We start from the raw sequence: 25,770 nt of genomic DNA on the forward strand, positions 1-25,770 counted from the left end.
TTTTACAATGCTTTTTTTTTTGTAACTTTCCAGATTACTTCGTGAGGAACTATTGACTGGTGATTTTCCTTCAAATGTGAAATTACTCCAGGTATCCTAGCACTGTAGCTCTGTACATCTATTCACATGAGTTAATTTGTTGCATTAAAGTCTGTATTAGAATGTGTTTTTTAGATTTGACATGATTCTTTTATCATTTTATATAATTTAAAAATGATTACCACCAGTTTTGTCATTAAATATAGTTCATTTTTTTGGCAGTGAATGACATGGTGCCATTGGGAAAGATATTGAACTTCCAACTGAAGACAAGTGTGATTAATCCATTAGCCTGTTTTAAGTTATTCCATTTTCTGTTTTCTATAGTTTTTCCTCGCACAGTGTAGCTGCATGAGGCTGGTTATTGTTCCATTGAAAAAGACTGCTGAAGCAGTCTACATATGCATCTACACTCTGCAGACTATTGTGAAATGCATGTTTCCCATTGTACTACATATTAGAGTTTCTTCTCAGTTCATTCACGCATGGAAGGTAGAAAGAACAACTGCTTCAGTGGGTCTCAGCAAGCAGTAATTAATCTAATATTGTCTTCCTTAGACTGTAGCATTTTATTAGATTCCTTGCTTAACATCAGTTCTTGAAACTTTAATAAGCAGGCATCCGTGGGATAGTTGGCATTTATCTTGAGGAAACTGCATGTTAATAGGACGCATAAAAGAGGATGAGACACATGGTCCTCTACAGACACCTGTTGAGGTGACATGCACAAAACAGAGATAGATAGGAGGGAGGGAGCTTTGTGTGTGTGTGTGTGTGTGTGTGTGTGTGTGTGTGTGTGTGTGAGTGAGAGAGAGAGAGAGAGAGAGAGAGGGGGGGGGGGGAGGTGGAGATGGACATATGCACAAGGTTTACATGAAAGATGTGTGGAAAAATACAGGTGAAGAAAAATGCCAGAAAGGGAGTCCTCTGAAGGTTTAGGCTGAACCAGTAAGAAAAGTATATACATGGATCAGCAGCAAAGACATAAGTGACTTTGACAAAGGGTAGATAATACATTGTAAGCTTCCACTGCCATTGTTTACCTCACTTAAAACTTCTTTGTTGAGAGGTCATGGTCAGTATATAAAACTGTTCCCTGACAAGAACAATCTACCTAAAGACCTAAAATCACTTACCTTGGTCCAAAACGGGGGTCCAGTATTCAGGAACACACCTTTTCAATTAATTGGCAGCAACCATTAAAAATTTGGTTTCAGATAAAGAACAGTTTAAACAGAGTTTGAAAGACATTTTGATGGGCAACTCCTAATCTGTAGATGAATATCTTAACAGAGACTCTTAGACCACCTTAAGTAAAAATGTCTGTTAAATTTCAGTTTTGACAGCACTTGGTCACAACAGCCAAGGTTAGGTATTTTGTGTATGATAAATTTATTAAAAGTGCATAACAGTGTTTCATTCTGACAGTGTATTAAATCTGTAAATATTAGCAATTCCAGTTCACTAATGTATTCACCTGTTTTGACTACTCCAGACCATTGATCACAATACTAAATATTATATTCACATGTTTCTGATGTTATACTTTCTGACATGGTCCACAAACAAGAATCATCTCATTTTTAGGTCTAGGGAACAAGAACTGAATCGAATCTAATCTATGGCTGTTTTATCAGTTTTCCCAGGCAGCAATTCCTTTTACATATGGCTAAGTGGATGTTAATACTTCTTTTTGTGATTCGCTGTATACTTGCCCACAACTATATGGAATTTTTCACACACCATGTGTCATTGGTGAATACCACACATCTTTTGCCATTCTCAAGCATTCTTTTATTTGCTTGGTAGGTCTAAATGTTGTTTCAACTTCATACATCACGTGTTTCAACTTCATACTTCACCAACACATTCTCAGTATTATCTGTAACCTTGTTAACAAAAGGGAGGAAAATTTTCCCAGTTGGGGTCTCTTCTACCTCATTGTATTGTATTGTACTGTACTGTATAGTACGGTAACCGGGGGCCTAGAAACGGCGGAGAGGCTCCATCCCCACAGCAGCCGCAGTGGTCCACAACCCCATGATGACTACAGCAGTCCACTTCACCCCTCTGCCACCCCACACCAGACCAGTCTTTCAGGGTTATTGTGCGATTATGTTGGGATGCTGAACTTTTCAGCAAGCATTTCATAATTGTTACAGAAAAATAGAGTTGTCAAGTACAGTAGATTCTGCTGTGAAATATCTCAGACCATTCTCTACAGGTAACTACTGTAATATGACTAAGACTCTCACAACAGCAGTAGAAGTAATGTCAACCATAACACTCTTAAAATCAAAAACTTCTAATGGTAATGATAATATATCCACAGAGTTGATTAAACATTGTGCCTCTGAGTGTAGTGACATTTTAACTTATTTGTGTAACCAGTCTTTTATCAGTGGTAGATTTCCTGAGTAGGTGAAATATACTGAACTTAAGCCATTGTATTAGGAAGTAGATAAAGAAATACCATCAACCTTCTGTACAATTTCAGTTTTACCTACATTCTCAAAAATTTAAGACCATTTGACCATAAATAAAACAGTGAAAAATCAAGGCACGTGTGCGCTCACACACACACACACACACACACACACACACACACACACACACACATGATCACAGTCTCAGGCTGCTGAGGCCAGACTATGAGCAGCAGCACATTATGGGAGAAGCAACCAGGTGGTGGGGGCAAAGGAGGAGGCTGGGGCAGGGAGGAGGAGGGATAGCAGGGTAGGGCTGGGAGATGGTAAAGTGCTGCTTGTGGGAGCATGCAGGGACAAGATGGGGAGATAATAGAGAAGCTATGTGCATTTGGGGAGGGGAGGGGGGGGGGGGGGCTAGAAGAAAAGGAGAGAAGTAAAAAGGCTTTGGATGTGTTGGTGGAACAGAGGGCTGTTTAGTGCTGGAATGGGAACAGGGAAGGTGCTACATAGGAAAGGGCAATGACTAACAAAAGTTGAGGCCTGGAGGGTTATGGGAACATAGCATGTATTGCAGGGAAAGTTACCATTTGTGCAATTCAGAAAAGCTGCTGTTGGTGGGAAGGATCCAGATGGCACAGGGTGTGAAGCAATTATTGAAATGAAGAAAGTCATGTTGGGCAGCATCTGGGTGGTCTGGCTTTTTCTTGGCTACAGTTTGTCTGTGGCCACTCATGCGGACAGACAGCTTGTTGGTTGTCATGCTCACAAAGACCACAGCTCAGTGGCTGCAGCTTAGCTTGCAGATAACCTGACTGTTTTCACAGGTTGCCCTGCTTTGATAGGATAGGTAATGCTTGTGACTGGTAGGTGGTGGTTGTGATGGTGATGGGAGGATGTATGGGACAGGTCTTGCACCTAGGTCTATTACAGGGATGTGAGCCATGAGGCAAGGGGTTGGGAGCAGGGGTTGCATAGGGATGGATGAAGATATTTTGTAGGATCAATGGGTGGCAGAATACCACTGTGGGACATGTGGGAAGGGTAGTGGGTAGGACATTCCTCATTTCAGGGCACAATGAGAGGTAGTTGACTATTGTTATTTCCATCTTATTTCCATTCCACAATTGCATATGGGATTATTTTCTGGGTAACTCATCAAGCCAAGCTGAAGTTTTCTGACATCAAAAATATGCAATACAAGTTATTTGTGGTGTGAACTCAAGAACTGGGGATACTAACCACTGCTTCTCAATATATTTATTCATTAATGAAATTTGACAAACACAAACATACACACAAAATTCAAGCTTTCGCAACAAACGGTTGCTTCATCAGGAAAGAGGGAAGGAGAGGGAAAGACGAAAGGATGAGGGTTTTAAGGGAGAGGGTAAAGAGTCATTCCAATCCCGGGAGCGGAAAGACTTACCTTAGGGGGAAAAAAGGACAGGTATACACTCGCGCGCACACACACACACACACACACACATATCCATCGGTACATACACAGACACAAGCAGACATTTGTAAAGGCAAAGAGTTTCGGCAGAGATGTCAGTTGAGGTTGAAGTACAGAGGCAAAGATGTTGTTGAAAGACAGGTGAGGTATGAGCGGCGGCAAATTGAAATTAGCGGAGATTGAGGCCTGGCGGATAACGAGAAGAGAGGATATACTGAAGGGCAAGTTCCCATCTCCGGAGTTCTGACAGGTTGGTGTTAGTTGGAAGTATCCAGATAACCCGGACGGTGTAACACTGTGCCAAGATGTGCTGGCCGTGCACCCTCCCACCACCACCTACGCCAGTCCTGTAACCTGGAAGGTGTTCACGATCAAAGGCAGAGCCACATGTGAAAGCACCCACGTGATTTACCAACTGACCTGCCTACACTGTGAAGCTTTCTATGTGGGAATGACCAGCAACAAACTGTCCATTCGCATGAATGGACACAGGCAGACAGTGTTTGTTGGTAATGAGGATCACCCTGTGGCTAAACATGCCTTGGTGCACGGCCAGCACATCTTGGCACAGTGTTACACCGTCCGGGTTATCTGGATACTTCCCACTAACACCAACCTGTCAGAACTCCGGAGATGGGAACTTGCCCTTCAGTATATCCTCTCTTCTCGTTATCCGCCAGGCCTCAATCTCCGCTAATTTCAATATGCCGCCGCTCATACCTCACCTGTCTTTCAACAACATCTTTGCCTCTGTACTTCTGCCTCAACTGACATCTCTGCCGAAACTCTACATCTACATTGATACTCCGCGAGCCACCCAACGGTGTGTGGCGGAGGGCACTTTACGTGCCACTGTCATTACCTCCCTTTCCTGTTCCAGTCGCGTATGGTTCGCGGGAAGAACGACTGTCTGAAAGCCTCCATGCGCGCTCTAATCTCTCTAATTTTACATTTGTGATCTCCTCGGGAGGTATGAGTAGGGGGAAGCAATATATTCGATACCTCATCCAGAAACACACCCTCTCGAAACCTGGCGAGCAAGCTACACCGCGATGCAGAGCGCCTCTCTTGCAGAGTCTGCCACTTGAGTTTATTAAACATCTCCGTAACGCTATCACGGTTACCAAATAACCCTGTGATGAAACGCGCCGCTCTTCTTTGGATCTTCTCTATCTCCTCCATCAGACCGATCTGGTACGGATCCCACACTGATGAGCAATGCTCAAATATAGGTCGAACGAGTGTTTTGTAAGCCACTTCCTTTGTTGATGGACTACATTTTCTAAGCACTCTCCCAATGAATCTCAACCTGGTACCCGCCTTACCAACAATTAATTTTATATGATCATTCCACTTCAAATCGTTCCGCACGCATACTCCCAGATATTTTACAGAAGTAACTGCTACCAGTGTTTGTTCCGCTATCATATAATCATACAATAAAGGATCCTTCTTTCTATGTATTCGTAATACATTACATTTGTCTATGTTAAGGGTCAGTTGCCACTCCCTGCACCAAGTGCCTATCCGCTGCAGATCTTCCTGCATTTCGCTACAATTTTCTAATGCTGCAACTTCTCTGTATACTACAGCATCATCCGCGAAAAGCCGCATGGAACTTCCGACACTATCTACTAAGTCATTTATATATATTGCGAAAAGCAATGGTCCCATAACACTCCCCTGTGGCACGCCAGAGGTTACTCTTTGCCTTTACAAATGTCTGCGTGTGTCTGTGTATGTACGGATGGATATGTGTGTGTGTGCGCGAGTGTATACCTGTCCTTTTTTCCCCCTAAGGTAAGTCTTTCCGCTCCCGGGATTGGAATGACTCCTTACCCTCTCCCTTAAAACCCACATCCTTTCGTCCTTCCCTCTCCTTCCCTCTTTCCTGATGAGGCAACAGTTTGTTGCGAAAGCTTGAATTTCATGTGTATGTTTGTGTGTCTATCAACCTGCCAGCACTTTCGTACTGTAAGTCACATCATGTGTGTGTGTGTGTGTGTGTGTGTGTGTGTGTGTGTGTGTGTGTATATATATATATATATATATATATATATATATATATATATATAATGAGGATCACCCTGTGGCTAAACATGCCTTGGTGCACGGCCAGCACATCTTGGCACAGTGTTACACCGTCCGGGTTATCTGGATACTTCCCACTAACACCAACCTGTCAGAACTCCGGAGATATATATATATATATATATATATATATATATTTTGCAAAGGTGCGATAAGCAATAATGTCTCTGTCGTAGTAGGCCTCCAATCCTTCTAATGGCTTATCACTACCTCGTACAACAGCAAGTGTTAACCATGAATTGCCTGGAACAGTTTCTGTAGTTGTACATGAAAAGTTAATCTTGCATCCAACAAATGTGATAGGTCCAGTGAGTAGCTCCTCTTGAGATACATTGTTCGGAACGAAGCTAAAGCTGTCAACTGTCTTGTAGACTGGTAGTCTACTCCTTCTTCTATATCCTCTCCTGCGGTACGGCATGGCTGTGTGCTCGGTGCGGCTGCCTCGAGTCGAATGAGCCTGCAGCTGCCTCAGTAGCGGAAGTGCTGATAAGACGTCACGCGCGCCTTATCGTGACGTCACTTCCGCTGATAAGTTTGATTTTCAAGCAACACGGCCCTAGTAAAACTAGGAGCCGTGTTCCGTGTGCCTCGCTTGGCGCACTGGTCAGCTCTGGCGTAGCGGCCACTGTACAGCCCTGGTCACGTGACTTGCGCGCAACGCAGCAGGCTAACGAGAAGAGAGGATATACTGAATATATATATAGAAAGAAACATTCCACATGGGAAAAAATATTAAAAACAAAGATTCCATGAATGAGATTTTCACTCTGCAGCGGAGTGTGCGCTGATATGAAACTTCCTGGCAGATTAAAACTGTGTGCCCGACCGAGACTCGAACTCGGGACCTTTGCCTTTCGCGGGCAAGTGCTCTACCAGGCAAAGGTCCCGAGTTCGAGTCTCGGTCGGGCACACAGTTTTAATCTGCCAGGAAGTTTCATATCAGCGCACACTCCGCTGCAGAGTGAAAATCTCATTCTGGAAACATCCCCCAGGCTGTGGCTAAGCCATGTCTCCGCTATATCCTTTCTTTCAGGAGTGCTAGTTCTGCAAGGTTCGCAGAAGAGCTTCTGTTAAGTTTGGAAGGTAGGAGACGAGATACTGGCAGAAGTGAAGCTGTGAGTACCGGGCGTGAGTCGTGCTTCGGTAGCTCAGATGGTAGAGCACTTGCCCGCGAAAGGCAAAGGTCCCGAGTTCGAGTCTCGGTCGGGCACACAGTTTTAATCTGCCAGGAAGTTTCAAAGATTCCATGACTTACCAAACGGGAAAGCGCTGGTAGATAGGCACAATAAAAAACACACAAACACACACACAAAATTTCAAGCTTTCGCAACCGTTTTCAGTAACATGCCAACAACCATAAGAAGTTTAACTAATAATAAAGTTCAGTTCGAGAAGAGTCTAAAGGGTTTATTGGTGGCCAGCTCCTTCTACTCCAGTTGATGAATTTCCTGGCAGCACCAATTGACACATGTACGTTATTAATAGTACCACGTAATGTGAATTTGCTTACAGTCTGACTTCTGTACATATTTTGAGCAGTAATGCAGTCATTGTAAATAACTGCTGTAAAATGTTTTTTATTTTATCTTTTTTATTCAATGATTCAAGGTTATAATAGCTTAAAAATTGTCATGTACACGTGAGTGTATTGGACATTTAATATTTGGTGACTAGTTATATGTCCTTTTAAATGTAACAAGGGCAGTCTTGTAGGATCTGTGAAATGTACATTAGCATATCTCTTCTTATTTTGTAACTATGTATTGTGTATGTTTGTTTTCTGACATGTTGCATATCCAAGAGGATCTCCTCACTGTGGATCAGTTGGAACGAAAAGTACATCTAATCTGATCTTCAGGGATTCTCATTTGAGTTCTGAAACATCTCCGTAATACTTGCATGTTGTTTAAACCTACCAGTAACAAATCTAGCAGCCCACCTCTGAATTTTTTTTTATGTTTTTCTTTATTCTGACCTGGTGCAGACCCAAAACATTCAAGCAGTATTCAAGAATAAGCCGTACTTGTGTTCTGTATGTGGTCTCCTTGACAGGTGAACTACACTCACTAAAATTCTCACAATAAACCAGAGTTGGCCATTCACCTTCCCTACTACAGGCCTTACATGCTCGTTCTGTTTCATATTGCTTTACAGTGCTGCGCCTAGATATTTAATCGATGTGACTCTGTCAAGCAGCACACTACTAACGCTGTATTTGAACATAACGGGTTTGTTTTTCCTACTCGTCTGCATTAACTTCAATTTTTTCCATTTTTCTGCATTTAGAGCTAGTTGCCATACATCATGCCAACTAGAAATTTTTTTGTATGTGTATCCTTTTGATTGAAGTTTTAAGGGATTTCGACCATTCACTTATGTAATAAAGTGGAACACCTACAGCCATTCTTACAATGTTACTTATTGTATGGCTACCAATTTTGGTGCTTCAGTATACCATTTTCAGGCCTTAACTGATGCTGAGGGGTTTAACACCAATGGTATACATAACTTCATTAGTGACCAACATCTATGAACTGATTTTCACAGGCACAACATCATTGTTACAGGTAGTCTGTGAAAACCAGTTCATAGATGTTGGCCACTGATGCAATCGTGTACAGTTGGAGTTAACTCCCCTCAGTATCAGTTACCACCTGAAGGTGGGGTACTGAAGCAATGAAACTGGTAGCCATTTAATAAATAACATCATAAAGATGGCTGTAGGTGTTCCATTTTATCACATAATTAGAAATTTTGTCTCAGTCATCTTGCATCCTCATATAGTCACTCAACGCACTCAACGATGACATCTTCCCATACATAACAGCACCACCAGCAAACAGCCACACATAGCTGCTCACCCTATCTGACTGATCATTTATGTATACAGAACATAACAGTAGTCCTACCTCACTTCGCTTGGGCACTCCTCATGGTACCCTCATATCTGATCAACACTCACTGTCAAGGACAGCATACTGGATTCTGTTACTTAAGAATTCTTGGAGCCACTCACATATCTTGGAACCTTTTCTGTTTGCTCGTACCTTTGTTAACAGTCTACAGTGGCTCACAGTGCTAAATGCTTTTTGGAAATGTAGGAATGCAGAATCTGCCTGTTCCCTGTCATCTATAATTTGCAGAATATCATGTGAGAAAAGGACGAGCTGAGTTTTGCACGAGCAATGCTTCCTAAGCCATGCGGAATCACCAACAGAAGCTTTTCCTTCACAAGGAAATGTATTATATTCGAACGAGAATATTTTGAAGGATTCTGTAACAACTCAGTGTTACGGATATTGGTCTGTAATTGTGGAAGTCCATTCTCTTGCCCTTCTTATATACAGGAGTCACTTGTCTTTTTTCCAGTCACTTGGGACTTTGCGCTGAGTGATAGATTCGTGTTAAATGCAAACTAAGTGTGGGGCCAATGTCATAGAGTACTCTTTGTAAAACCTAATTGGGATTCCATCTAGACCTGGTGACTTATTGGTTTTTCAACTCTTCTAGTTGTTTCTCTACACATGGTATACCTATTGGTATGCCCTCCATATGGGAGTCTGTGTGATGGTCAAATGACAGTACATTTGTATGGTTCTCCTCCATGAACAGTTTCTTAAAAACAAATTTAAAAATCTTTGACTTTACTTTTGCAATCTTCTACTACCACACCAGACTCGTCAACAGGTGACTAAGTAGAACTCGTAAACCAACTTACAGTTTCATTTACTACCAGAATTATCTCTGGTTTTTGGCATGATGTTTTGCTAAGGAATGACAGTGGTAGTTGTTTCATGCTTAGCACATTGATCTTTTTACAGACGCACAATTCTCTGCTAACTTTAGCCTGTCGTCATTTGCCCATTCTCTTTTGAACCGAGTGCAACAGCCTTTGCTTCCCAATCATTTTCCAAACTTTATTGTTAAACCAAGGTGGGTCTTTTCCATCCTTAATCCACTTCCTCAGCACATATTTCTCCACAGCACTAGTTACGACCCATTTAAACTTTGCCCATAATTCCTCTGTGTCCATCATACTAGAAAATGATGTCATTTCACTGTCTAAGTGGGATGCTCACAACTGCTTATCTGCTCTTTTGTAGCAGAAATACTCTTCTAGCCTTCTTGATTGATTTATTAATTTTAGTAACCATAGTCACTATAATGACATCATGTTCATTTATCCCTGTCTCTATACTGATGCCGTCGGTAAGGTCAGATCTGTTTGTAGTTACAAGGTCTAAAATATTTCCATTGCAAGTGGATTGTCAAACTAGGTGCTCAGGACAGTTTTTGTAAAACATGTTCAAAAGTACTTCGCAATACTTTGTGTCTGTAGACCCTGCCATTAATCCATAGACACCCAGTCCAGGTTAAAGTTACCTCCAGTAAATATTGCATGATCTGGGTACTTTCTTGCTACTGACCATAGGCTATCTTTCAGTGACTTTAAAATTGTTAAATTGGAATTGGGTGGCATGTAAAAACATCCAAGAATTAACTTTATTTGACCCGGACCAGTTTTACATTACCAGATAACTTCATTGTCACACTCAAATTCAACCTCAATAGAGACAATATTTTTGTCAACTGCAATGCACACTCCCCCTCCTATGGTGCCTAATCTGTTTTTCCGATATGTGTTGCATGAATTGCTAAATATATCAGCTCTTTTTATTTCAGGCTTCAACCAGAACTTGGTCTCGAGATTAATTTGAGCATGAGTAATTTCCGGGTGAGCAGTAAATCTGGGAACTTTGTTACAGTTACTTCAACAATTTACTGACAAAATTTTTACAGTCAAAGTGTCCTCCTCACTGTGAATATGGTATAATTTCGTTATCTGCATGGCATTTGGCAAGCGTTTATCACAGTACCTCAGACTACCTGCTAGCCTTAAAAGAAAAGGATGTGCACTCCACAAATACTCTGCTGCTTCCTCTGTGTACTGCACCCCTGATCTGTCAAGGTTTGTCCTACAATTCTCCACTCAATAACGCAGGTCCAGAAATCTGTGGCCAAAATCTGCAGCCAAGACCGTCACAGAGTCGATGAACCCTTTGGTTGAGACCCTCCACTCAGATTCAAACCAAAGGACCCCAATCAACTCTGGGAATGATGCTGCAAGTTGCGAGATCTGTTTGCACCTTGTGTGTGAGGCCAACAGCCTTCACTTCTTCCCTCAGCTGCCTGTATGAACTGAGGATGGACTCTGAACCCAAGCGACTGGTGTTGTTGGTGTCAACATCGGCTACAACTTGCACGCTTGATAGCTGTAGATGAGGTCTCCTCACATCTCGGATAAGACCCCTCCATAAAACACCTAAAATTGGAGCTCCCAATAATTAGCAAACCACCATCCCCATATGCCTGCTGAAGGAATGGCCACTTGCTCATTCACAGGACGAATAGGTAAGATCAGGCAGCAACTGTTGCCACTTTGCCTGTGGCATTAGAAAAGAGTGAGTAGGGTTTCATACGATCAGTTTTTTCGGAATCCATCCTGGTTGCCGTGGAGATAATTCTGTTTTAGATACCTCATAATATTAGAGCTCAGGATATACTCAAAAATTCTACAACGGATGAATGTCAAGGATTGTGGACATTATTTTGGATCACTTCTGCTGCTCTTCTTGTAGATAGGTGTGGCCTGCAATTTCTTCTAACAGTGGGGGACAGCTTTTTGTTTGAGGGATCTGCAGTGTGTTAAGGTTAAAGTAGGCACTAACTCAGCCACTAATTTGTATAAAATATTATGGGGATTCAATTTTAACGATTTCAGCTGTTTCTCAGTGTCACTGGCACTGAATATTATTTCAGTCACCTTTTCAGTGAATATGATTGAAGTTGGGACATAACTCCTTGGTTTTGTTTGCAAAAGATTTGAAAATGGTATTAAGCATTTCTGCTTTTGCTTTACTATCCTCAATTACAGTTCATCTCATCCATGAGTGTCTGGACATTAACTTTGGTACCACCAACAGGCTTTGCATACTACCAGAATGCCTATCTTTTCATAATATTCTGATACAGTAGTTGCTCAAGGCTTCATGAGCTGCCCTCATGACAACCAAACACATTGATTCAGCATCTCCCATGTATAGCTCTATACTATGTTTTACACCTGTTACACAGTAGCCTGTTTCTTTTGAATTTTCTTTACAGTGACTGTATACAATGGCTGATACCTCCCATCATGAACTGTCCAGGTATGTACATATCTGTCCAGTGCATGGTAAAATGTTCTTTTGAACTTTCGCCATAATTCCTCTAACTGCTCCTGTCCTGAGCTGAAAGTTTCAAGTACTTGATAGAGATGCGACACTATTGCCCCTTTGTCTAGTTTACTGAACATATAAATCTGTCTACTTTTAGTTGCCCTTTGTACTTTGGTAATCATTACAACTGTCTAATGCTCACTGATACCAGTTTCAATGTGGACATCCTCAATCTTTCATTATATTGCCAAAAATTTAGTAAATGTCTCCCCATGTGTACGCTAGTCCTGTCTTTTAACTGTTATATTTTGAGTGGTGCTGCCCATCTGTTTACAAGACTTTGTCATGCGACCTTGATCCTCAAATGCATCATAACTTCCACACTTGAAAGCAAAATGTGAAAATTATAGTTTGTCTCTTCTTAGTAATTATTTATGTTTATAGCTTGCTACCAAATTAGAAAACATTACCAACAATCATCTTGAAAAAATGGTAACTGTGTTTTGACCTCTACCTGAATTGTTGTAAAAGACTATCATATAAACTCACTTTTTTTAGAGTCATCCCTCTTTTTATTAATGCTTTGAACATTTTATCCTTAGTTACTAAATGTTCTTGCCAATTCAAGTGGCTATCAATAAATCATCCACATACATAGTAATCTGTGATGTTATTTCTTTCCCCAAAATTCTGTCAAGTTCACTTATAAGCATTGATACAGAAGTGATAAACCTGAAAGGCACTACTTTGTAATGACAACACTTTCGTCAGATAAAAGCAATGAACTTCCATGATTCTCATCTGATCTACACCTATCAATTGCCAACAATCACATCCAGACAGGTCCTGAATTGAACATTAGAGAATTTTTGAAGTGTTTCATCTATGTTTTCAAGATGGTCTGTCCTTATTTTACAATTTTATTTAGAGTGCCAGCATCAGTAACCCCTTGTACTCCTCCATCTTGTTGGCTGACTTAGGAGTTATCGTGTGGACTATAGCTTCATTCGTTTATGCCCCATTCAACCATCCTGTCAGTTTATTTTTGGGTTTCAGCTTTCCTGGCTTTAAGAGTCGAATAAGGTAGCATGAAAAATGGTTCATGTTCAGTGCCTTCTAATCAGTGGTCATGTCTTATAATCTTCCCTGATATATCCAAGAAAACTTTCTCAATTTCTTTCAGCACTCAATTATATGCCCTCTTTTCTTTTAATGATAAATCCACAGTTGACTTACAGTTTCACTAAAATCCCAGTACTTTAATAGCTTGAACAGGGTATTGTTCTGAACCATTTCCTGGACCATCATTTTAATTTGTCCAATAACCTTTAAGGGATCGCTCTGACACCTTTCCCTCTCGCATACCGTTTCAAATTCTTTTTGCAATAAATAATCATTTGCATTATGCAAAATTACTGTCAGAGACAGCAAAGGACTTGGAAGAGCAGTTGAACAGAATGGACAGTGTCTTGAAAGGAGGATATAAGATGAACATCAACAAAAGCAAAACGAGGATAATGGAATGTAGTCGAATTAAGTCGGGTGATGCTGAGGAAATCAGATTAGGAAGTGAGACACTTGAAGTAGTAAAGGACTTTTGCTATTTGGAGAGCAAAATAACTGATGATGGTCGAAGTAGAGAGGATATAAAATGTAGGCCGGCAATGGCAAGGAAAGTGTTTCTGAATAAGAGGAATTTGTTAACATTGAGTACAGATTTAAGTGTCAGGAAGTCGTTTCTGAAAGTATTTGTATGGAGTGTAGCCATGTATGGAAGTGAAACATGGATGATAAATAGTTTGGACAAGAAGAGAATAGAAGCTTTCGAAATGTGGTGCTACAGAAGAATGCTGAAGACCAGATGGCTAGATCACATAACTAATGAGGAGTTATTGAATAGGATTGGGGAGAAGAGGAGTTTATGGCACAACTTGACTAGAAGAAGGGATCGGTTGGTAGGACATGTTCTGAGGCATCAAGGGCTCACCAATTTAGTATTGGATGGCAGCGTGGAGGGTAAAAATCGTAGAGGGAGACCAAGAGGTGTATACACTAAGCAGATTCAGAAGGATGTAGGTTGCAGTAGGTACTGGGAGATGAAGAAGCTTGCACAGGATAGAGTAGCATGGAGAGCTGCATCAAACCAGTCTCGGGACTGAAGACCAGAACAACAACAACGCTTTTATGATCACAATCAATAATGATCTGTTGCTGTATCAACCTGTCTGTTCCCAAAATAATCTCAGTACTCAATTCTTGCAGCAGTAAAAATTCATGACAAAATAATTATTCTTGGATGTTGAAACACTTGATTTGTAATTGTTTTGCCCATGTTACCAGTAGCTCCTACTACTTTACACCTATCACGGGCATTATTACTGCACCAGATTGATTCTTAATAACTTTGAAGAATGCCTTACATATTGCACTAAGTTGTGGCCCTATGTCCAGAAGAACAAACAAATTATTTTCATAAATATCTACAGCAATTACAGTCTGTGTTTGGGTACTCATTTGTCCATTTTCATCATTTTCCCATAGCAAGTCCTTCTTCATTGCAAGATCATTCTACGAAATCTGCCCTACTTCTTTATCTGGAAGCATTTTCTCTTTCTGGCCTCTGTTTCTTCGACAATGTTGTCTTTGAGCTGAACATATACATTGTGATCAACCTCTGTTTCATCTACTTTCACTTTCATAAATATGGAGTCTACAGTAACGTCTGCAAATGAATTTTTGGACAAAGCCATTTCACTGTTATTAAAGATGCAAATACCATCACTTTTACTGATTTATGAATAGCTTTCACTATTATATACTTCAGCTCTTATCTTGTATATATCAGAATCAGAACGACTCTCTAACGACATTATATTTGGATCATGCTCATTATCTTCAAAATTCACCTCTGTGTTCATATAATGAGAAGGAAGTAATTTTGTGTTTTGCATGCACGTTTGTGCCATGCACTGTGTGTTCCTCAACCTCTCTTCCTTTAAATTTGGTAGAGCCTTTGTTAGGTCACTGTTTTTGTTGCATGTCTGTTACTTCCTCTCTTTTTCCCACTCTCTAAAATTGTCATACATGTGTCCAAGTTCCTTAACTTCTTTTGACTTGTCCATTAGTTGGCAACTATTGCCATTAGTAACAGCAATATGCCCCCATCTAGGCATTTTAGACTTATTCTTGCATTGATCCTGAACTTCACATCCTTTGCTCCCAACTAAACAAAACCCAATTGATAAGCAATTTCTTTATCTACTTGTTTGACTATCAGTTCTGTTCCTTTCTCTGCAGTTTGCATTGTCATCTTATCCATGTTGTGTTTCCAATTCTGAAATTTATTTTTTATAGGAACAGCACTTTTCTCTCTTGTCCCTTACCTCATTTGGGAAGTACCTAAGCCTTTTGTTACTTTGGGTCATCTATATTTGTCCCCTCCCAACAGGTCATCAACCTGCATGTCATTTAGTTTTTCATGTCATCTCACACTCTGCAATGGTTATAGTACCACAACTGTGATTTGCAAAACTGCCTCTATCACACCCTCTCATCACATTAACTTGGTGTCTATTACTGCCACTCTTTTCATATACGTTAGTGGTCCTAAATTTCTCTGGTCACAAGTATTGCACCACTGGTCCATGTTTTTGGTGTTTTCAAAAAATTCGGCAAATGTTTTGTGGCTGCTGCTGATGTCTCTTTTCGAATAGACAGGCAGTTTTCCATAATTCTCATGTTACCCCTAACTAAGATCATCTTCCTTTCACATATTATACCTTCCTAAACCAATTTTCACAATAATCTTTCATGGAATTCCTACTGCGAATATTTCACAATTGAGTGATGACAAATTAATGCCACAAATTATCTTGTTTTTGTACAGACCATAATTCTTCCAAGAATTTGTCATTAAGTTTGGAAAATGTCAAGTTTGGTAAGTCTAAATTTAAACCCCATTTTCTGCATCACATGTCAAGGCAATCCAGCGTCCTTGTTTCTCCTGTGGCCCAAACTTTTCTTCCTTTCTTAACAGTTCTGTTTTGTGTACCATTAATGGTAGACAATTTGTCTTATGTTGTAATTGTTGTCACAAAATTCCTCTTCATTGCAAATTTGTAAAGCAGTTTTCCCCAATGTTTCTCTTGCTCCCACTGGTTACCTTTTCATAAAAGCCGGTGTGAATATCTATTTCAGTTATTAATACTGAAACAGACCCTTGTACTTTACTGTCTAAAATCTGTTCAGCATACTACATCTACATCTACATCTACATTGATACTCCGCAAGCCACCCAACGGTGTGTGGCGGAGGGCACTTTACGTGCCACTGTCATTACCTCCCTTTCCTGTTCCAGTCAGGAATTGGATTCACTGTACTTCCAAAATGAACCTGCAGCATGTGTCCGCAACCTGAGTCCGAACTTCCTTAGCAGAAACCATAGATTTAATGAGCTCTGTAATTTTTTGACTCTGTTTATTCAAAATAGGCAAATTAGCTACTATTTTGAATAAAATGTTCTCGGTTTTCCAGCCGTGCCAATTTGAATAAAATCCTCGAGCTTTCTATTATATGTTGATGACACCTTTCTGATATGGCCTCGTGGTGAAGATACATTACAGCAGCATCGATCATATGAATGGTGTCCATCCCAAAATTAAATTTACTGTCGAGATGGAGCAGCATGGCAAGCTACCATTCTTTGATGATTTGGTTGAGCGGAAGGGAGTAGGCCAGCTTGGTCATTCAGTGTACCAGAAACCAACACACACTAATTGTTACTGGAACACCAGTAGTTTTCACCACCCTGTAAACAAGAAAGCTGTCCTGAACACGTTGGTCATAGAGCCAAGATTATCTCTGATGACGACCACCTACAGTCTGAATTGCAGGACTTAAAACGTGTTTTCAGGGAAAATGGATACAGCAAAAGAGGACTCACAAACACTTTCAAGGGCCGCCGACGAAAGACACCTGGTGAGTCAGTAGAAGAGGCCAAATGGACTGTATTCCTGCCATACTGTGGAGCAACTAGCAGTAAGTTAGGACGTCTGCTGCAGAAACATGGGCTAAGACCAGTGTTCCGGCCAGCCCCCAAGATACGGGATATGTTGCACCCGGTTAAAGATGATATTGCTCTTCGAGTGTGCAGTCTGTGTGGTGTACCCTGTGAATGTGGCAGCATGTATATTGGACAAACTATTCGCACAGTTGCTGAATGTTGTACTGAGCACAAGCACCATATAAAACAAAGGGAGCTTGACAAGTTGGCCATAGTGGAGCATACCCTAGAAAACGGACATAAAATACAGTTCGAAAATACAAAAGTGTTGGCTCATGCATGTACATATTGGGACTCCGTTATAAAGGAAGCGGCTGAAATTCGTTTAAACAACAACAATTTCAACAGAGACCAGGGGTACACACTTAGCAGGGCATGGGGACGGAGACGGGCGCTGGACATTGAAAGAAAGCAAAGACAGATGTGCGACGCGGGAGTGGCAGTTTCAAACATGGCGCCTGCACCACTTGACGTCACCAGTGCTGCCATGGGCAATAGTTCCGCTAGCTGCCCGGGTCGACTTACGTGTGCGCGCCAAATTGGATTGATCTGATTGGCTGCTGAAGATGTCATCATGCCTACATAAAGCGAGAAACCGTAGCAGCCCCAACAGTCAGTGAACTCCTGACGATGATGGTGGAGATGACCACCGAAAGCTCGAGGATTTTATTCAAATTGACACGTCTCGATAACTGAGAACGTTTTATTCATGTATGCCGTCGCGAAAGATTCCGAGGACACATAGCTACTATTTTATTAGTAAGGTTAGTCTCCATGTTACTAATATTACCTTCCATCTTACTCATAAGTTCACATTGTAGGATTCTCATATCGCTGTATTAGTGTTCAAATTAATACTCATATTTTTTAATATCTGCAACATTTCAGAAGTGAATGATTCCTGTTCAACACCTATGTTCTGAATTTTTGGATGTGAGGTCCGCCAGTTATGCAAAACACCATTTTTCTCAGTACCCAAACATGTTTCGGCACCACTGTGCCATCATCAGTGGGTTTTCGGTTTTTTATTTATTCTGCAATGTGAACATTTTGTTAAATGATTATAAAATTATGTGCATTTTTACTTCAAACAACAGATCATTTCTTTTTGTAAATACCTTTACATTTGGTGTGCATGAACTTTCTGGATCACTTTTGTGTTAATTACTACAGGTAACTTGTCATCTGCAACCAAACGATGTTGATGAGAAAGTTTTTTGCTGGGAGTTTACCTATCGTCTAGTATGTAATTTAGTTTTCACGATGTTTTCACACCTATTTTCGTATTTAGTTACGTAAAACATCGAGAAAAACTAAATTTCATTCTAGAAGATAGGTTAACTTTCTGAAATATATTACTGGAAGCTTTTCTTTTAATATAACAGATTTACTTAACCCTCGAGTGGATGCACAACATACTTTTTACACATCTAAAGAATATATGTCTTTTATGTTAACAAGGTAAATATGTACAAGCAAAATCACAGTTTAATTTTAATGTAATTAAATGACAATAACATAAACTTACGTAAGGTGAGCTAAATTACTGTTTAATTAAACAATAATAAAATAAACTTTAATTATATCACTTTGATGCTGCATATATGTGCTACTCACAGTAATGACGTTCTTGAAGCATTTAACAGTGTAGTTGTATCAGGTCAGAGCCAGCTGCTTATTTGATGCTAATTATCACATAGATAACTGCCTCATTGTGAGATTATGCTGCTAGTTCAGAATCTGAGTTGTTTTCTTGCAAAGATTGTACATTTTTTCTCACCTAGCTCACAGTTTATTTTACATTACTGCTGCTCACTTGGATATATGACAGTACAACTTAGCGGTATGTTAGCTGAAGCAGTAATGATGGAATAGTCATGGACTCACAATTTTAAAGCAACTGTGGAATGGTACAAGACAATGTTATTTGCATTTGGTGCACTTATACATAGGTGCACCCACTCGAGGATTAAGAACAAGGTGGATGCAAGCAATATTATCATTACATAGATTTTTAGCTACCATGAATGACAAAACACTGATCTGGAATATTAAATTAAGAATATTTACTGTGAACTTGAAAAATTGAGTTCAAGGCAAGATTAATAATGGTAATGTGAAAGGCGACCACTCCAAATATACATTCTTATTGGGTATTTAATGCAGCTATTTTCTTTCTTAAGTAACTGACATATTAACATTGGCATTTCAGAAAATATTATTTACTGAAATCACAGTTCAGCAAAAAATCAGTTGTTTTTAAAATGACAAATGGAAATAGAATAAGTAAATGTTTATGGATAATATTATTAAAAAGAACTAATTAGAATTAACAGACTATATTTTTCCAAAAATTCAAAGCTAAGACAAATTCAGACATGACTTACTTCTCGTACAGTTCTAAATACAAGAGTACTGTACTTGAAAGTTGTTGTCTTGTAGCAGAGAAGCAGTCTTAATGTGCGGTGATGAACAGATAACACAGTTTCTTCACATCTCCATTAATATAGGCAAACATAGCTTGCCATGATGCCATCCATAGCTGTTGGTCTTGACATACTAGTGGCACAACTACTTCACCACTGTTTATATTCGGGCAAATATTGATCCAAGATAAATGCTTTAGTGAGAGGATGTGTAACTGAGCCAATGATTTCCACATCTCAAGTTTCATCGCGCTAAAATGAACATTTTTGTAATTGTGTGCTCCAAAACATTGACTGTGCTACTTCACTGCCTGCATGAGAGTCCCTTTCTGTTCAGTTCTCCCATCGAGGTCATCCAAAAAATGCACCAAAGGAAAAGACAATGTGGTTCCTCTACTTACTTGAGTGAAGTGATTGTTACAAACGTAATATAGTTCCATTGGGAGAACAGCAGTCATTTACAATTAATAATTCATATCCATAATCAAAACATTTAGATATTTGAGTTCATAAGATCCAATATATTTCCCTCTTGAGTGGGCTTCCAAACCATTATGCTCTAGATTGTTATCAAAGAAAGCATTTTATAATGTTTTGCAACATGTCTTGTCACACTTACCACTTACGAAACTGTAATTTTCCCAAGTGATTTTGTATGACTATAAAGTCTCATTCAGTGATGGCAATATGTTTGGGGAACTTACATACTAGTGTAGTTATGTTCTCTAATGTTTTTGATTGCATCAGGAAGTGAGTCTGTTGGCTGATAGAAGGATCCAGTTATAATTGTACTCCCACTCCCAATTCTGAGTTTTGCCCAAACAGCTTCACGTGTAGCTACAATTTTTATCTTTATGGATTTGAGTTTCTTGTCTACTGTGCAAAGGTTTCACCTCCATTGCCCATTAGCCTATCCTTTTGATATGTGTCGAAAATTTTCCCCAAAGATCTCATTGCTTTTGATTTCCGGTTTTCATCAGGTTTCTGTACCTTGTGTTAGGTAAGCTTCACGTTTTGTTATGAGTGCTTCATATTTTTTATGAGTTCTTCAAACTTTGAAATTTTGTTGTGAACGTTTCAGCAGTCAACCACTAGGATTTTAATACGCTCATCTAAGAGAGGCATTTCTTTGGATCTAACAATGAAAATAATCAATTTTTCACAATATAATGTAATTGAATGGATAAAAAAATCTACTCAATAAGTGGCAGCAGGAGAACACAAACATAAAAAAAGGATTTACTTATGGAAGCTTTTGGAGCTGGTGGCTCCTCGCAGCAGAAGGGTTGAAGGGAAGGAAGAGGGGTGAAGGAAAATGATTGGAGAGGTTTAGGAAAAGGGCTAAGGTTCAGAAACATCTGTCTCTCTGACGACTTTTCCAAACTCTACCCCTTTTCCTAAACCTCTCCACTCCTTTTCCTTCACCCCTCTTCTTCTGCCAGAAGATGGAGTCACTGACTCTGAAAGCTTGCATAAGTAAAACCTTTTTTTATGCATGTCTTCTCCTGCCGTTGCTTGCTGAGTAGATTTTTTTATCTATCCAATTACATTATATTTCTTTGCATCTGATACTTTTGTGTCTGTTACAGCTATCGGTATCTGGACTGGATAGATAGTCACCTAATCTGGAAAGCCTTGTGTGCACCCTACACACAGTCAGCTGTCTGGAAAGTAGGCTCTTATGGGTAGTGCACACCTGACCAATTTAGGGCAACACTACACCTCTCAACCGTACACCACTAATTGAGGAATTCACAGCGCAGCATGTCACAGGACCTACACAGTCCCAGGTTCAAGCACTCTACTTGATACAGAACCAGGGGCCCATGATCTGTTTTGAGGACAATTACACAGATTATAAGCTTCATTGAAACTCCATGAGTGAGGCTGGTACTTTCAACCTCCTCTGCCAGTCACTGGACTGACCTGTATGACATCAGAGCCCAGTCGAAAGGTATCGTCTGTCCCAATGTGCATCACAGTCTGCAGTTGGTTGCACCTTGTCCCCTCAGAGGCTGCGAGAATGACATGTTGAATGATGCCCCAAGGCATCCACATTGAGTGCACATGCTGTTCCTTCCCTTCACTTGCTACTATTTCCTATAGCATACCATTATTTATTGTAAGTTTGAACTGCCAACGATTAGTTGGACCCTATTCCATTGTGTCTGCCTCCCCATGACACAGAACACAGCACATAACCCAACAAGTGAAGTGAGTCTCATTGGCTCAGTTTTGGGTTCAATGAAAGGCAGCATCTTGAACTTGTTGGTTTGAGGCATGAGTGTAGCACCCTGAGTTCTACTTGGTCCCTGTCTCCCCTGACAAGGTGGCTAGCCCAACCACTGACATGCCACTCACTGTCAGGTGGATGAGTAGTGATAGCTTCTGTACTTTATGTAGGGGAGACGGGATTCACAGGAGAGGATAGTACTTGAGGTATGTTTGGTATATGCAGCACACAACTCTCTGGAGCCCTTCCAACACACCAGTTCACTTTCCAGCAGTCAGAGCAATTTATAGCTGCTTATGAACAACAACTAACTCATCCAGTTTCTTGGTGATTCATTTGAATGATATTGGTACTTTGCTAAAAACTCGGGAAACATGAAAAGAAATGAGAAATATCTGAATTGTACCTAAAATGGTGATAATTGTGCCAGTAAGAGTCTGGAGGAAGAATACATTCCTTGTTAAAAAAAAAAAAATGTTAAGGAAAGAGCTGTGAGTTTTTGTTTTGAACATAGGAAGAAGAAAATTTTTGAAGTTACACAGCGTGTAAAGCCACTTTTATTTCATAAAATCTGAATATGACTTGTATAAATGAGAAACAGAGTTAATGAAATAAGAAATATATGCCAAAATGAAACTCACAAAAGGTGAAAGGAAAACTACTCGGAAGATTTATAACTGCTCGTGAGCTGTTACTGATGGAGATTTACATGACTGGGCCCTCCCAATCGCATTTGAGATGAACATTGCTAATTCCCAGGCTTCTTTAACGTGGTTAAGCAGATTCAAGAAATCATACGGAATAAGAAGTCACAAAATTGCAAAATTTACTTCAAGTAAACATATTGAGGAGATAGCCATTCATAGGCAATATAACAGAGACAGACAGGCTTATGTGAAGATGAAGCTTGTTGATATCCCCATAACTGCTATGTATAACACTGATGAGTAAGGTTTTGTGAAAGATCTGTGTGCAGACCACACTTTATCATTTTAGGAGAAAAATAAAGACAGTTGTGCAGTCAACAAATGCTACAACAAAGTCATATACATTAATGCCGGTGACAAGAATGAGTAGATTACTGTTTCCACAGCTTTATATCAGGTTGCAGGGCCCTCAAGGCAAATTAAGACTAAGAATAAAAAAATATATAGGTTTACAATTATTGAACTATGTTGTTGTTGTTGTTGTTGTTGTGGTCTTCAGTCCTGAGACTGGTTTGATGCAGCTCTCCATGCTACTCCATCCTGTGCAAGCTACTTCATCTCCCAGTACCTACTGCAACCTACATCTTTCTGAATCTGTTTAGTGTATTCATCTCTTGGTCTCCATCTACGATTTTTACCCTCCACACTGCCATCCAATACTAAATTGGTGATCCCTTGATGCCTCAGAACATGTCCTACCAACCGATCCCTTCTTCTAGTCAAGTTGTGCCACAAACTTCTCTTCTCCCCAATCCTATTCAATACCTCCTCATTAGTTATATGATCTAGCCATCTAATCTTCAGCATTATTCTGTAGCACCACATTTCGAAAACTTCTATTCTCTTCTTGTCCAAACTAGTTATTGTCCATGTTTCACTTCCATACGTGGCTACACTCCATACAAATACTTTCAGAAACGACTTCCTGACACTTAAATCTATACTCGATGTTATCAAATTTCTCTTCTTCAGAAACGCTTTCCTTGCCAATGCCAGTCTACATTTTATATCCTCTCTACTTCGACCATCATCAGTTATTTTGCTCCCCAAATAGCAAAACTCCTTTACTACTCTAAGTGTCTCATTTCCTAATCTAATTCCCTCAGCATCACCCGCCTTAATTCGACTGCATTCAATTATCCTCGTTTTGCTTTTGTTGATGTTCATCTTATATACTCTTTTCAAGACACTATCCATTCCGTTCAACTGCTCTTCTAAGTCCTTTGCTGTCTCTGACAGAAATACAATGTCATCGGTGAACCTCAAAGTTTTTATTTCTTCTCCATGGATTTTAATACCTACTCTGAATTTTTCTTTTGTTTCCTTCACTGCTTGCTCAATATACAGATTGAATAACATTGGGGATAGGCTACAACCCTGTCTGACTCCCTTCCCAACCACTGCTTCCCTTTCATGCCCCTCAACTCTTATAACTGCCATCTGGTTTCTGTACAAATTGTAAATAGCCTTTTGCTCCCTGTATTTTACCCCTGCCACCTTTAGAATTTGAAAGAGAGTATTCCAGTCAACATTGTCAAAAGCTTTCTCTAAGTCTACAAATGCCAGAAACGTAGGTTTGTCTTTCCTTAATCTAGCTTATAAGATAAGTCATAGGGTCAGTATTGCCTCACGTGTTCCATTATTTCTACGGAATCCAAACTGATCTTCCCCGAGGTCAGCTTCTACCAGTTTTTCCATTCGTCTGTAAGGAATTCGCGTTAGTATTTTGCATCCGTGACTTATTAAATTGATTGTTTGGTAATTTTCACATCTGTCAGCACCTGCTTTCCTTGCCTGTCTCACGCATAGTGCTCACCAGATGGTAAAGTTTTGTCAGGACCGGCTCTCCCGAGGCCGTTAGTAGTTCTAATGGAATGTTGTCTACTCCCGGGGCCTTGTTTCGACTCAGGTCTTTCAGTGCTCTGTCAAACTCTTCACGCAGTATCGTATCTCCCATTTCATCTACATCTACATCCTCTTCCATTTCCATAATATTGTCCTCAAGTACATCACCTTGGTATAGACCCTCTATATACTCCTTCCATCTTTCTGCTTTCCCTTCTTTGCTTAGAACTGGGTTTCCATCTGAGCTCTTGATATTCATACAAGTGGTTCTCTTTTCTCCAAAGGTCTCCTTAATTTCCCTGTAGGCAGTATCTATCTTACCCCTAGTGAGATAAGCCTCTACATCTTTACTTTGCCCTCTAGCCAGCCCTGCTTAGCCATTTTGCACTTCCTGCTGATCTCATTTTTGAGACGTTTATATTCCTTTTTGCCTGCTTCATTTACTGCATTTTTATATTTTCTCCTTTCACCAATTAAATTCAATATTTCTTCTGTTACCCAAGGATTTCTACTTGCCCATATCTTTTTACCTACTAGATCCTCTGCTGCCTTCACGACTTCATTTCTCAAAGCTACCCATTCTTCTTCTACTTTATTTCTTTCCCCCATTCCTGTCAATTGTTCCCTTATGCTCTCCCTGAAACTCTGTACAACCTCTGGTTTAGTCAGTTTATCCAGGTACCATCTCCTTAAATTCCCACCTTTTTGCAGTTTCTTCAGTTTTAATCTACAGTTCATAACCAATAGATTGTGGTCAGAGTCCACATCTGCCCCTGGAAATGCCTTACAATTTAAAACCTGGTTCCTAAATCTCTGTCTTACCGTTATATAATCTATTTGATACTTTCTAGTATCTCCAGGATTCTTCCATGTATACAACCTTCTTTTATGATTCTTGAACCAAGTGTTAGCTATGATTAAGTTATGCTCTGTGTAGAATTCTACCAGACGGCTTCCTCTTTCATTTCTTAGCCCCAATCCATATTCACCTACTATGTTTCCTTCTCTCCCTTTTCCTACTCTCGAATTCCAGTCACCCATGACTATTAAATTTTCGGCTCCCTTCACTATCTGAATAATTTCTTTTATTGCATCATACTTTTCTTCTATATCTTTGTAATCTGCAGAGCTAGTTGGCATATAAACTTGTACTACTGTAGTAGGTGTGGGCTTCGTGTCTATCTTGGTCTTAATAATGCTTTCACTATGCTGTTTGTAGTAGCTTACCTGCACTCCTACCTGGAGGGTGGTATTCACATGGACA

At 40.0% G+C, this 25,770-nt stretch overlaps 1 protein-coding gene across 3 annotated transcripts in view; it reads left to right on the plus strand.

Moving 5' to 3' along the window:
* LOC124730383 (TBC1 domain family member 13) overlaps positions 1-25,770 on the plus strand; it is a 237,540-nt gene that overhangs the window by 152,096 nt on the left and 59,674 nt on the right. For all 3 annotated transcript variants that reach the window (XR_007008528.1, XR_007008753.1, XM_047248505.1), the window contains exon 9: positions 34-91. Coding sequence is in view for 1 of the 3 variants with exons in the window: in XM_047248505.1 (XP_047104461.1) it covers positions 34-91 (58 nt within the window). In the remaining 2 variants the exon portion in view is untranslated. The remainder of the gene's footprint in view (positions 1-33; positions 92-25,770) is intronic.

The sequence above is a fragment of the Schistocerca piceifrons genome, chromosome 1 (genome assembly GCF_021461385.2).
Source record: "Schistocerca piceifrons isolate TAMUIC-IGC-003096 chromosome 1, iqSchPice1.1, whole genome shotgun sequence".
In the NCBI taxonomy this organism is placed as follows: domain Eukaryota; kingdom Metazoa; phylum Arthropoda; class Insecta; order Orthoptera; family Acrididae; genus Schistocerca; species Schistocerca piceifrons.